The following is a 14,760-nucleotide window of genomic DNA, read 5'->3' as shown; positions in this document are numbered from 1 at the left end:
TCTGCCTGTTAGTGAGAGCTGCTGCTCATTTCTTTACTCCTCTTGTGGTGTTCTATCCATCCGGTTACCTGGGGGCCCAAATCAGGCAGCCTCCTCAGTGGTGCCCTGATTACCGCTGAGTGACCAAAGCCACCCGATGCCTGTATCCTCATGTGAAGAAGAAGAGCAGCTACCACAGAATAGCCGCATGTGTCCACCCGCCCCGAAGGTGGTGACTTTTCTCCCCCTTTTACAGATCAGACTGAGACTTAACTTGTCCCTAGTTACTCAGTAAGAGACCAAACAGAGAAACAAACCAGGACTTAAGAGTTCCTTTTTTCAGTTAGACTATGTTGTCTCTTGACCCATAAGAATACAGGTGACAGGACAACCAGAGACGTGTAGGGGAGTCACTTGGCTGTCAAACTACCTCTCACCAACCAAGGAAGATCAGCACCCCCCTGAAGGTAGTAGTAACTACTGTCTTCATGGTCATTGTATCCCTAAGGGCTGGCAACTTACAAGGTAAGAGGTTGTGAACATTTGGCTTAAATGTTTTCAGAAGGCAACCCTAGAGGATTATCTTGTTCCCTAGCTTTAAATGCAGGAGCATGGCACATTCACTGCATTGCTTTTAGTAGTGCCAGACCACTGCTATGAGAAGAGCGGGCACTGGAGAAAACCAAGAGGTATTTCAGTGTGACACACAACATGGAAAGTAACTCCCACGGCTGGGAAAGCACCTGTTGATCCTTGTAACACCACGGTAGTGGGTTGGAACCATTCGTTCCATTTTTCCAGATGTGAGAAATAGACGGTTTAGGGCCACAGCTTCCTCAGGAAGGCTGACCGGAAGAGCTGGTATGTTGCGGTATGAGTACTTAACCTGTTGCACCATCAAAGTCAGCTGTAAGCGTCTGGACGTTGTGCATGAGTATTTCCTAACTGACCCATCACGAACACACCAGACCCACCGTGGGTACCCGGCTCCTATCTCCTGGGGGACAGATGGCATGCTTCTGTACAGAACTAGATGGGGCAGGGGGAGAGAAACAGCTAAGCACGCATGGGGCCAGAGTTGATCGAGCCACACCTAGTTACCCCTCAGGGAGTCTGGGTTCACTTCTACGCGCTTCCGGACTAAAATGTTCCATTATAGCCTGTGTCTCAGTTAAGAACCTCCATTTTATTAGCAGCCAGAAAACAATCTTAACTTTTAGACTGGTATTTTCTTCCCCTATAGAAACCTCTCCCTTCTTTCCCTCTGTGTTCCATCTGGGGGTGAATGACTTACTAGTAAAAGTCATGCACGGCCTGGCTCTAACCAGCAGGAGAAAGTGGGCTCCAGTCCAACTACCTGGTTTTGAAACCCAGCTCCACTACTTGACTTGCTGTGCGTCCTTGGGCAAGTGCTTAACTTCCTTGTGCCTCGTTTCCCTCACAGTGGCAGTACTATTAATTATGTAAGCTAAAGATTAAATGAGATTATTTATGTGAAACATTTAATGTAATGGATGCCCAGCCCTTCCTGGCACCAGGAAATGTTAGCTAGCCCTGGAAGAATTGAAGCCCCCTCCAGAAAGAACCGCTGGGCCTTATGAACCGAAACATTTGCATGTTGTCTCTACCACCGTGTGCAGTGAGTGCCATTCTCTATACACTGGGGCCTTCTAAGTGCACATGACCTTCGGAGGCGGCCAGCCCCAAGTCTGCAGGTGCACAGTGTTGCCACAGGGCCAAGCCATCACGGACCGTGAATAATAAAACTTCAGAGCCTCTGTCCAAACTGTCTTCGTCACAAAAGAACTCCACACATAAGCTTACAGGGATTTTTATTGTTTAAGACCTGGTCATGCATACTAAAGTTACATGTTTTCACCACTTTGACTTAGAAAATGCACTAGAAAAATAAACTTTTTGGTCAGAACAAACACTGAAGTAGATGAATCCACCACCACGTGTCCGTACACTCAAAGCTAAACTGAATTTCAGTTTGAAGCAAGGAATGTGACTGGAGGCCGAATGGTGCCCCAGTCAGTCAGAAACTTAGCCCACCTTCCCGCCCTGTCAGAGTGTAGCGGACAGAGGTTGCCAGTGTCTCGCTGCCATGAGCTGCAGGTGGAGCCGCAAGAGTCCCCAGTGGCAGCTGAGTTTCTGCCCAGCTACACATGCCTCCCAGCGAGACCAAAGGACGAGCAGCCAGCTGTCAAACAGTAAGTTCATCACAAGCATCTCCATCCAGGAGTCACACCGGGCCTTCCTGTGGAGCACAAGCTATTAAGGAGGAGTGTGGGATCTGACGATGCCTGTTAACTTGGCATTTCAAGCAAACCATTTCTGAGAACAAAAAGGAACTTACTTAGGATTTATGGGTTTATGAAATCAACAGATCCCAATACTGAGAGGCATCACCAGAATGGACATCTTTCCCGAACAGTGGAGATGTTTCTGTGTGGTGTCTCCGCAGATCTCATGCCACATTTACATCATTACCTTAGCTAACACTTCACTGCCTAAATGAAAGAGGAAGCTTAAAAGGCTTAAAAGGTGAACACTTCAAAATGAAGTATTCTAATAATGCCACCAACAGTACTAAGCTTTTGCCTCCCCAAATGGAAAAGTAATCCCATGACTGGCCTGAGAATCCGGCGGCATTTAAAATAACTGCCCAGCCACGGAGAATTGAGAAAGGCTCAGTATCTTACAGGAGTTCAGGGAAAATACCTCTTACTGTCCTCTTTCTGGCAAAAATGCAGCATCTTACAAGCTGACATGTTTGTAAACCTCTAAGGATTATGTGGCTCCTTGTGAAAACCAGATGAAGCCTCTTCTGCCAAAAGCAAATAAACTCAAGAAGCCAGAGTTGCACAGTTGTTTCTCTAGCTTTCTTCCAGCCTCTCCCTGTGAAGATAGAATAGGATTCCAGGAAGAGACACAATTTTCCAGATTCTGTATAAGAAGGAAGAAGACCCCCATCTTACCTAAGCTTACAGATTCATTTGGCATTGACAGCGTCAGAGGTCAATTGATTCAGACCTACATTTCCTATAAAATAACCCAGATTGGGTTGGGGCAGGGAGGGAAAGGCCTCCAAAAGGTAGAGTATAATGTCCCTGTGGCAGTACAGCCAATTGATGCCGAAAACAGAGGGTCCAGAGCTGAGTGTAGATCCTGTTTATCATGTGATTCAGGGGTGTTCAGTGGCTTGTCCAAGCCCACAGCAACATACAGCCAGAACTCGGGTCTCCTGATACACTATTCCTTTCCCTTTTCTATGCCGTACGGCCCTGAATTTAGGGAAAAGTTACTTTCCAGGTATTTATGAAAGGGGCCAGGACTTTGCCCTAAAGGAAGACACTCCCAGGTCTCCGGATGTCCGACCATTTGGCCCATCAGTGTACCCTACCACTACCGAGTCAGGCTCACTGGGTGCTCCCTGGGTCATTCCCTCACCCTGCCAGGGAAACTACACGAATGCCTGGTGAAGCCACACAGAAACTGCCTTGATTTTCACCCAAGGAGTCCCAGTGTCACAGATGGATTCAAACCTCCTGAGGCGTCAAAGCTATTTGATCTCTCTTTGGAACTGCAGAAGGCAGACAAATCCTCACTCTGACTCCTTTCAGGAGCTGAATGCAACAGCTCCTTGGTCCCACTGGAGAGGCCTAGGAAACAGGCAGCATCCCGGTCTCTGACGTACTTGTCTAGGGGAGCTTAGATACACGTAAACCTCTTCAGTCAAACGGACATGGGCAAGACTGGCCAGGAATGTAGTGCAGAGTTTAAACTCTGCGAACTCGGTGGGGCCGAACGGTTCATTGGTCTTTCTGTCTAGCTTGCTGTTGGTTTTGTGTTTTACTCTCTCTTTCGTCTTTGAGATCTGAGAAAGCCTCTATCCAATTCCCACCTCCAAGCAGTTGGGTTCTGAACCATCTACTGAGTCATCCTCCTTGTGCTCTTTTGATCTTTTCAGCAATGCTGGTCCCACTGTCACCAGCAGATGGAAGTGGAACCTGCCAAGGGTACACATTTGGGTACTTCCGGCTCCGAGGTCCCAAGATGATTCAGGGTTAGTATCTATGGTGAAAAGGTTTTTCTCTGGCATTGGCACTGCAGAGGTGAATAATTTCCACCTCCAACTTCTCCTGACATTTTAAACAGTACTATAAAGACGAGGAGCTTATTAATGATAGACTGGCCTTTGCATTTCAGAGTACTCTACTCTACCTAACTGAGCTGTCCTCCTTGCCTGGTGGTCTAATAAATGCATGGAGAAGGTACTTATACAACACAGAGTACTTGTCACTTTTTTAATGCCATGATTTTCAAGGAATGAATACAAAAGGAATAGGTCAAAAGCCACCAAATGAACCACTTAATTGGATGCTTGGGCTAAGGCTAAATTTTCGACAGGAAAGGTCTAAAGTGCTGAAACGCAGAACTAACATTCAGTCTCGCTGGATGAAGTCTGTCCGCCCACACCAGAGACAGAGACTCGAGACAGTCTGCGAGGGCGGGAGCCTCAAAAGAGGTCCAGCAATAACTTGCCTTGCAATCATTTCCAGAGACGAAAATTTAAGAATCCCAAGTCATTTAACCATTCCCTGCTACCAGGTTTACAGGGTACCACCAGAGCCTCAAGGGTAGAAGAAATTCATACAAACCCTGGTCATCGCACCTGCCCTTTTCAAGTTTAACCCTCCCTGCAAAAAGGAAGTTGGTAATCGCCAGGCCCCAAGAATATACATACTAGTTTCCTTAAAGGCAGGGCCAGATGGTGACACATGCCTCTTAGAAAGGCCCAGATGTACCACAAAACAACAGGATCCAACCACTTGCATCTAGAAGCAAGAAAACCAATTTTTCTAGGCAGAAAACCAACCTCTGACATTCAGTCACTAAACCAAATCTCAGAACATCACGCCAAGGCCCTAGGCATCATTTCACCCAGGCTCATTTTACAGATGAGCAAGGTGAGGCCCACAGAGGCCCAGGTCTTGTCCACAGTCACACATCTGGGGCTGGAGCCGTGGTCTGTTAATTCTTGGGCCAGAATTCTCTTAGCTACTCAGGCCTCACATCCAGCGTTGCAGGATGAGTAAGATCACGTACCTCTAGGATCCTGTATGATTCTACTGAGAACCGGGGCTAAGGCTTTATGGGTTTGGGAAAACTTCAGTTTCTATTGCAAGAGTCAACCGATGAATCCCAGAGGTGCTCTGAAGTCTCGCTCCCAGATTTGATCATGAAGTGATGAAGTGCTGCGTATGTCCTGATGCTCTCACAATTGAGTTAAGGTGCTTTCCAAACCTAGTGATGGCAGCTGGGGCCTGGACCTCAAACTAGAAATTTCCTGATGTACAACAGAGGTCTGTAGTTAGTGTTCACGCAAAAGACACAAACTCCCAGTCTCACGTGTGGCCACCTTGTAGGTTCGGCCAAGTTATTTCACAGGAGTGTGCCCACTGGCCAGTCAGGTTGCCTTCTCCTGGAATGTGGGACCAAAGTGACTTTGGTCCTAGTTTTTCTTGTTCTAACATCTGTAAGAAGTAGATACAGCTTCCAGATTAATGGTTGCAAACTGGGATTCCAAATGTTTGGGAAAAGCTGGGGACATTTTCCATGTCTTTCATGGATTAATTCAAGTAACCGAGGGCTTATCCCATGGCTCGCCGTCAGAGCCCTACAGGCTGCAATCCAATGACAAGGAGCAAGCCTGACCCCATGGCACCTCAAATTCTCCTTGTGCCTCTCCAAAGCAAAAGGAAACGATTTAAAGATGGTGGCACTCACAGAGGACTGGCTAATAGCAGGAGTATAGCTGTGATTTCACGGCCCGCAGGGAATCATCGCACTGTGCATCTGAGCTCAGCCCCTCAGGCGGCAGGGCCTGGCGCAGGATGCTGTCACAGACGGGAACAGGTTGGCAGAACTCTCTCACAAAGTCCTCCTCCGAGGCCAGCAGCACCGCGTTCCAGGCGGTGGTGTCCAGCTCTCCGGCTGTGCCCCCATATTCCTTGGGGAGAATGCTTCTTGGAAGGTTTGTGTGGAGAGAGTTCAGGTCAGACCCGTGGAGGAAAAACTAAAGGGGAATGAAATGGAAACACATGTGTCCTCAGGTTAATCAGTATCGGTGACGTGCAGGATAGGTAGGCGCTCATCTGCTGACTGAATAGAGGAACAGTTGATGGATGGCAACTTCACCCTTCTAGTTACTCAAAAAGCCTGAGGACCTTTACTTCCCTTCCTTATAACCCACATGCTGTTGGCTGGCCCTTCAAAACATGTCCAGGATTCACCCCCTTTGGAACCATGGCACCGTGGCTTCCCCCCGGGGTCCCCATGACTCTGACCTGGTCTTCCTACTCACAGCCAGTCCTACTACTATCTCAGCTCTTCTCGGGGCCAGATCATGCCGCTCCTCTTTGTACAACTTGCCAGCGCTCCCACCTCACACAGACCAGAAGCCCAAGTCCACATGCTGGTCCTTGGGGCCTGGCTCAGTCTGGCCCCTGCTGGTCCTCTGCCTCCCTCCTCCCTCTGCAGATTTGCTCCCACCTCAGGACAGTGCCACTGCTGGTCTTCCTATCTTTAGGCTCACTCCCTCTCTGTTCCAAGTCTTTGCTCACTCAAGGCCACCTTCTCAGTGATGCCGCCTCTAACCACCCTGTTGAATGCTACAACTCCCTGCCCCGTTCTGTACTATCCCATTTCTCTGCTTAATTTTTCTCCAGAGCACTTACCACATTTTAATACTAGATTACACACATCCGCTGTCCGTGTCTCTCTCTAGAATGCAAGCTTCCCAGGGGGGCAGAGATTTTGGTCTATATTGTTCATCTAGGACATACTTGTACATAGTAAAGTGATAAATATTTTTGAATGAATGAATGAGCATAGGAAGGACGAAATGAATAGGATTATGGACCACAGATAAGGTCATTTCATTGATATAAAAGGCATATTCGAATGGCTGCTTAGGCTTTAAAAGTAGGTTCCGGGGCTTCTGGGTGGCTCAGCTGGTTAAGCATCTGACTTCGGCTGAGGTCATGATCTCCCGGTTCGTGAGTTCGAGCCCCGCACTGGGCTCCGTGCTGACAGACTGGAGCCTGCTTCAGATTCTGTGTCTTTCTCTCTCTCTGCCCCTCCCTCCCCCACTTGCTCTGTCTCTCCAAAATGAATAAACATCTTAAAAAATTAAAAAAGTAAAATAAAAGCAGGTACCAAACAGGATCTCCAGGTACTAGGCAGGGATGCCACTAAATTAGCAATTCTCAAATCAGACTGTGCATCCGAATTACCTTAAGGAGATTTTAAAAACACAGACTCTTGGGCTCCACCCCTAAACTGGAGTTAAAATCTGCAGGGAAAAGGCCTGGGAATCTGTCTGGATTTCATTTTATTATTATTATTTTAAGATTTTATTTTTAACTAATCTCTACACCCAACACGGGGCTTGAACTTATAACCCCAAGATTCAAGAGTTGTACATTTTACTGACTGAGCCAGCAAGGTGCCTCCTGTCTGGGTTTTTAAATTCCTTCCCTTGCAACCTTGAGATTCTAACTCTCTGTGTTTCCTCTCTGAAAAAGAGTACAAAATTCAAGACCATCTTTGAAGGGACCACAATATTCCTGAAGGGAAGAAGGAGAAAACTACCAAGCATCATATTCAATCGCAGTACTCAGAAAGGCAGAGGGAGAAGAAGTGGCTCTTCTAGGTCAGAAACCATCTTTCAAAGTGCCATCTATCCTTTCTTAAATAACGGGTAAGCTAAGACTCACAAATCTCATAAACCTTGAATTATTCCACAAACTTGGTATAACAGGACAACAAATTAGGTACATGGAAGGGCTTAAAAACAGCATTTTTAAACCCCAAGGAGCTGTTTATAAGAAATCGCCGTAACTCTTTAACTATCTCCCGGTACGACCCTTTTCCGTGTTGTCTTTATGCACAAAATACGATGTTGGCTTACAGCGCCCAGGCCAGGATATTAAAGCGTTTAAATGTCTGTAGGGCAGGGAAGTTCTGTGATACTAATCCCGCTCTGCTCTCTCCACTGCCCAATACTCCAATTAATTTTATCTTCTCACAGAAAGGACGGTTCATTTAGTTTACCTGTAACTCTGTACTTCCCAGATTAATCATCCCAGGGCAAAAATAGTAAACTAAGAGAAGTTTACTGATGTCACCAATAAGGAAACAAAAAAATTAAAAAAATTGAAGTATCAATAGAATCATCACTTACTCTGTTTGCTATTTTCTCCTTCAGAAATGGTTTTATGATGGCAAAAATGCCTTTAAATATTCGCGGTTCATTCACCACATGGACTGCTTTTATCCGAATGGGGAAGCCATCCTGTGAGGCAAGGGAAGGAGGTGTTAGAACAGATAGGGTGCCTGCAGACTGTTTCCACAGCCTGCCTTCCTCATTTAAATCTTCTCCATTAGACCCCCATATCAGTTTGGTGTGGTTCTCAGGGCCTCATCAAAGACAGCCAAGTAGGGGCTAATCAGGAAGATAAGCCTCAGAGAAAGTCTCTCCTGGGACGCAGACTTAGGCGAACAAGTTCAGAGGTGTTCCTCTAGGGCGGAGGCGGGGGGAGTGTATAAAAAGGCCAGAGCCTGTGTGGATCAGTGTAGCAAACATCAGGCCTTCAGGATCAGTGTTGCCCAAATGGTATTTCTCAGGACAGTACTAGGTGTGATGTAAAATGGTTCTACGGTAGGTAAATAAGTTTGAAAATAGCAGACCACAGAGTCACACAGGGCTCCTTAACTGTGGGACTGTTCACATGCAAATGTTTACGGTCACATTCACAAGAAAGGGACATACTACACCCTATCTCCCAAACTTATTTAACCCTGGGACTTTTTTTTCCCCCAGATTATCTTCCAAGACTAGAAAATTTTATCCAAACTCATCCTGGTATGTGAATCTACACAGTATTTAGCAGGGGCATCAAAAGAAGGGTGGAAGCTAAGGAAAGCCAGAGGATTAGCTCGTCGCCAGAATTCACATTTCTGATAATGACCAAATGTAAACACTGGTGTTGAAATAATCGTGCTGGTGCACAACAGGGGCTCATGCACATTGTGGGGTTCAGAGAGGAAACTGCCATATCTCTGGTGCACCATAGCTCACGAGAGACAGCACCCGCAGGCTGGTCAGGGGGAACGAGGAGCCAAAACCGTTAGAACTGGGAGACTCGGGCCAGGCTACACACGTGAGGGCGCAGTGTCCCCATCCATCAAAAAGGAAGTCACTCATGCTCGCTTCGGCAGCAAATATACTGAAAAGGAAAACTAATTCTTGCCTTGTCTACCTCGGAGAACTCCCTGTAGACTGAATGAGTTATAATGACTCTAAGAGCACTTTGCAAACCGTTGAACACTGTGCACATATGGGAGGAACTTTCTGGTTCCCAGCCCTTGTGTTCTTTTTTTACTTTTAATTTTTTAATGTTTATTTATTTGAGAGAGAGACAGAGAACAAGCAGAAGAGGGAGAGAGAGAGAGGGAGACACGGAATCCGAAGGAGGCTCCAGGCTCTGAGCTGTCAGCACAGAGCCCGACACGGGGCTCGAACCCACGAACTATAAGATCATGACCTGAGCCGAAGTCAGACGCTCAACTGACTAAGCCCCCTAGGCGCCCCCCAGCACTTGTGTTCTGAAACACAGAACACATGGGATGTGAAAGCATCTGTTCCAAACAGTCCAACAGGCTCCCGGGCCCCAGGTCCCAGAGGGCAGGACAGGCTCTCACAGTCAGACAGAAAAACAGATTCTCAGTTTCATTTGTTCAAAGTGCTCCTCTGTCTTCAGGAGCAAAGAGCCCCCCAAAACATGTAGAAACCATTTCGCTGGTGGTTTGGGCTCTTGCCCTGAAGCTGATCTTGCCCAGACTGAAGGCACCTCAGAAACTACTGGAGAACCTGATGAGAGTGAGTGGTAAATAGGGCATTTACGTTTCTTCCCATAATGCTTTTGTATCTTTCGGGTCATAGGAGTGAGAAGTGTGGGCTTTGTGGAGCATGTGGGTTCAGCAGTAAACGGATGGGGCCCTGGGGAAAGCCAGAACTGTCCCGGAGCAGGCACACGACAGACAGGGGCCATACCTGAAGGATGCCAATCACCTTTTTGGCTATAAAAGGGCCAAAGTGAGATGCTTTTGATAAGCTCACTCCTTTGTAGTCTGCAAGAATTACAATTCCATTCACCTGGGTTTCTTCAGACTGAATGAGTTTTTCTAATGTCAAGTATATGGCTCGGATGTTTTCGGTAATTGGATAGTTGCTCGGGATCCATCTGTCTGAGGTCATAAGAAACGGACAGAACGTTACAGGGATGAATACAAACAAGTAACCCGACAGGCTAAGATTGATCTCCTTACTAGAACTCTTGTTTAAAGATGGAAAGAAAGATATTCTACTGGCGTGACTCTATTTAGGTTAGTAAATGGGACACCTTAAGCAACAGCTGATGTTCTTAATTCCAAATGCAGCAGCACATTGTGAAATGGAAGCACCACTGGTGCTGCGGTTAAAAGTATCAGCTCTGAAGTCACACACATCTGGGGGTTTGCATCTCACTAGCTGTGTGACCCTGGGTGAGTTACTTCCTCATTCTGAGCCCACATCTCCTCAGAAGTAGAATGGGACAGTAATACTAACCTTAATGGACAGCTCTGCCTTCTGCCAACAGATGTGCCCAGATTTTCGTAACACCACCCTGAGCTGCCTCCTTCCACACTAGCCTGACAGTTTGGGTAAAACTGACCTGACTCCTGACTCCTCACTGCAAAGGGTCAAAGCGGGTCTTACCTCCTGCTAGCCATAGCGTGTGATCCCAGCCAGAGCACACCAAGCCAAGGAGACTCAATTCTGAGACCTCGGCCCTTTTGAAAGAAAAGATCCCTCTTCCCTCTGGTAGGGGGGAGGCCGGAGCCTGAGACTCAGGGGCCCCACCAGGCAACAGCTGGCCTGACAATGAAGCCTGTGCCAAGGGAGGCAATGATGGAGACAGCGTTCCAGTGCTGTGGTTTGAGCCAAGTCCCCTTTCCAGTCTGGATGCTGCCTTGATATCCCCTGTATATTTACGGAGTCCTTCCTTTCTCTGGGAAGAAGATGGAAATGACAACTTTTGACTATTAAGCACTGTTCTCAAGAAAATCCCATAAGACCAGTGTATCCTTTTCTTAGGAAGATAAAACTCCACATGACGGCCGCCACCAAGGGGGTATGTAATATGCGCAAACTTCCTACAAAAAAAACCTTTGTCCAAACACTGCCAGCTTGCTTGTTAACGTTGCTGCCAACTAAAGCTGCTTCTACATCACTGGGTGTCATCCTTTTCGGTTACATATGTCCCCAAAGAGCTTATAAAAAGGCAAAGCTAATATCCAGTTGACAATAAAACCTCCCGTGTACACCTCCTTCTAAAAAGTTGCACTGGTGGGAAAGGGTCTGTCTAGCTCTGCTCCAGACCCATGGGGAAAAATTCACCTCGCAAGCAAAGGGTTGAAACCACGCAAGCGAAGAGGTAAAACCAGTGTGCTAATCTCTTTTGCAATATCCTTATGAGTTGTGTACAAGGGAGTAGCAGGAAAAAAAAAAAAGGCAAGGAAAACCACAGCTGACTGGTTCCTAGGTCTCTCGGTGCCCTAAAATCTCCACTGCATTGCTTATTTTAAAATAAAATAAAAAATAAATCACCCTAGTTCTGACAAGTGCCTAAAGCAGCAGATAAAGCAGTTAGTTAACACCGTGCCTGGTACACACTAAGGGCTCAAGAGGATGGTTTAATCTCCAAAGAGGGTTTAGTAAATGACCAAAGCACCTGGTGACATGGATCTTAAAGGGAGAGGAAGGCACAGGGAGGTCTTTACTCCCCTTCAGGATCCCCTTTAAGAGAAGTGTTATAAGATGTCCTGATTAACATCATGAAGTGCTAAGATGGAAAAGTGAATCTAAAGTCAGTGGACGGCTTAAGAAAGCAGAGGAAAGTAGGGAGGGGTGGGGGAGGCACAGGGGGACAGACTGGACTGCCCAGCCCCCACTGAGGTCTACCTCACCTAGTCACAAAGGAGGGATGGGGCAGGGGGCTCCTGGCAGCCCTGCTTTGCCCTGTGACCGGGGCAGTTTTCTCAACCCACCAGGCTGTCAAGGCTAGAAACCGGGACTGTGCACTGAGCAATATGAGCTCTCGCCATGTGCAGAGAGCAAAAGCCAGTCTACAGAGAGAAGGGTGAAGAAGATATGCACAGGACAGCAGAAACGTGTGGCCCAGAGAGATACACTGACTGACAGACACAGGCAGAGACAGGGAGAATGGTTGGCTTAGTTCGCGATGGAGGAACGAACTGGATCCTGGCTCTGGGGTGCCGGGGCCAGTGAGAGCCACAGCTCCAGCTCACTGGTTCCTTGGGATGCTCCCGTCTCTTTAGACTAACTCTTCCCTTTTTTCCTCAGCTGGGTTGAGCAGCTTTTGTCATTTGTAATCAGAAGAGCTTTGACTGAACCAGGGAGAAGACAAAGAGGAAAATATAAGAGGGAGAGGGCGCCGGACACACAATCTCCCAAACAGCCGGGATGCACATGCCCCAAAAGTCTAGGGCGATACCTGGGCGGACGCAAAGGATATGGCAGCCCCGGGGATCGGTGTGGGGCAGCACGGTGAGGAAGCCGGAAGCGAGGACCTCCTTCAAGGCCGAGGGCTTCAGGTTGTTGAAGACTTCGGGCCAGCTTCTCCGGCAGCTGTGGTAGTTGACCAGGAGCTGCAGGGCCCGGTCATAATCAAACTTGCGGGCCCGGAGGAAGCGCAGCAGGAAGGCGTCGTCCAGGGAGGTGCTCAGGTTGGGACACTCCTTCCGCACCATGTCCCGGAGGGCCTGCACATCTCGAAGTCTCCATTCCGGCTTCTCCTGCAGCTCTTCCCGGGCTTTGGTGACCAGTTCTTCGGTCAGCGAGCACACATAGCCCGGAGGCTCAGGTGGCGGCGGCAGCTCATTCTCCGAAAGTGAGGCCGCCGAGGGGCTGGTTCTCAGAGAGTCACTTTCTTCGGACATTGGCTACCAGGATCCCTGCCAAGACACCAAGCCCAAAGCCAAGTTAACATCACCCAGCCCCGCTCGTTTCAGGGCAGCACCATGTGGGGGGACAGTGGCGGTTCTCGGCTGCAGCGACGAACGGGATCCGAACCACATGCCAGGTCCAACCTCAGACTGAACAAAGCCCAATGTCCACCAAGGCCCCCGGGCGGCTACAGGGGCACGCACACTCCTCACCCAACACCGTGGCCTTGCTGACAGACGCAGGGACGGCGGCTCCGCCTCCTTGAAATTAAAGGAATATGAACTAAAAGTCTCAAATTCAGATTGGTGAAAATTCTTGATTTTTTTGCTGATATGCTTACTGTCAGTCAGAGGATAAACTGGCCTGGCCTCTTCGGCGGGCAGCTTGTCACTATCACAGTATAAACCACACACCCTGTGGCCCAGCATCCCGTTTCTAGGACATATACTTGCATGTGTGTGCAAAACAGACGCACAAGGACGATCGCTTCCAGTGCTGATTATAATGGGAAAGGAGCAGAGACACTTTAACTGCATACCAGCTCGAGACTGGTAAGTAACATTATAAGAATGGGATACTATTCACTCATGGAAAGGAGTTAGACCTTCATGAACTGACACACTAAGGAAAAGAAAGCAAGATGCAGAACAATGTGTATAAAATCATCTCATTTATATTTTTAAAATGTATACATATATATTTGTGACTGCAGCTAAAATTTCTGGAAGGAAATACAAGAAAACTTATCAATGGTTTTGTGTAGGGAGCAGTACCGGACAACTGGACATTTAAGGAGGGAGAGAGACTTCTCACTGTACCGTCTGACTTTTTTCCCATATACGTATAGGACTTATCCTGATGGCTGTGAAACCATGCTGACGGGCTCCCTCGCCGGGATGGAGCATAACTGACGGGTGGCCGAGCTGCCGGGCCCCTGGGTCCACCATCCAGTAGATGCCACACTTTCCACAGACTGTCCCCAGCCAGGGACTGGGTGAAACGTGGGCCTCCTCTAACAGGCAACTCGGCCTTGAGGCTGAACCTTTCATGAGACTGCAGTCCATGACCTCCTACCCAAACCTGCCTCGCAGGGGCTAGACTCGGATCACTGTCTGAAGGCTCTCCCTGACTTCTCCAGCCCCCCTCCCTTTTCTGCTTCACAGGCACTGCCTCCAGTTGGTTTCTTGCCTGTCCCACCTCATCCTGGTATTGGCTTTTTGGAAGATCTGAACTAACACATTTATTGAATAAAAAACAAAGCCAAAACAGGTGCTTTAGATATTTCGGGAGTAAGGTGGTAGCAGCTGCCCAGTTCCAAAGCCCAAGGTCTTGTCCACAGACTGCCACTGATCCCTGATTCCCGAGCTCAACAAGGACAGCAAGGACCATCTCAGGGGTCTCTTCATGTGGGCGGTGACCAGGTCACTCCCCCTAAATCTTAGGTCTGCCCACTCTGTCCCTTGCATTCTAATCTCCAGCCCCACCTGGCTGCTTTCACTTCCTTCCAAAGCTGGGTTTTCTTGTCTTGTTCACATCCTGTTTCCTGTGATTAGCATGTTCTCCCTCCAGTCCTTCACCTGACTAATCCTAATTCATCCTTAAATCCCAATCAGATGCCACTTCATTCACTCAGCAAATATTGAGTACCTCCTATGTACCAGGCCCTCCTCCAGGCACTGGAGATGCAGTAGTGAACAGCAAAA

The 14,760-nt window shown here is 48.0% G+C and overlaps 1 protein-coding gene across 4 annotated transcripts in view; it reads right to left on the bottom strand.

Annotated features, from left to right (window-relative positions):
* Positions 1-1,794: 1,794 nt before the first annotated feature.
* TTPAL (alpha tocopherol transfer protein like) overlaps positions 1,795-14,760 on the bottom strand; it is a 14,693-nt gene continuing 1,727 nt past the window's right edge. For 2 of the 4 annotated variants that reach the window (XM_077765267.1, XM_077765269.1), the window contains 4 exons: positions 12,606-13,065; positions 10,103-10,296; positions 8,231-8,341; positions 1,795-6,061 (listed from right to left, as the gene is read on the bottom strand). In XM_077765267.1, the coding sequence (XP_077621393.1) occupies positions 5,783-6,061; positions 8,231-8,341; positions 10,103-10,296; positions 12,606-13,050 (1,029 nt within the window). In that variant the 5' untranslated portion in view covers positions 13,051-13,065 and the 3' untranslated portion in view covers positions 1,795-5,782. The remainder of the gene's footprint in view (positions 6,062-8,230; positions 8,342-10,102; positions 10,297-12,605; positions 13,066-14,760) is intronic. The other 2 variants (XM_077765270.1, XM_077765271.1) reach the window with 2 other exon arrangements.

This window comes from Crocuta crocuta, unplaced genomic scaffold, assembly GCF_008692635.1.
Source record: "Crocuta crocuta isolate KB4526 unplaced genomic scaffold, BGI_CrCroc_1.0 scaffold477, whole genome shotgun sequence".
Classification (NCBI taxonomy): Eukaryota; Metazoa; Chordata; class Mammalia; order Carnivora; family Hyaenidae; genus Crocuta; species Crocuta crocuta.
This window is presented reverse-complemented; position numbering and strand designations above follow the sequence as displayed.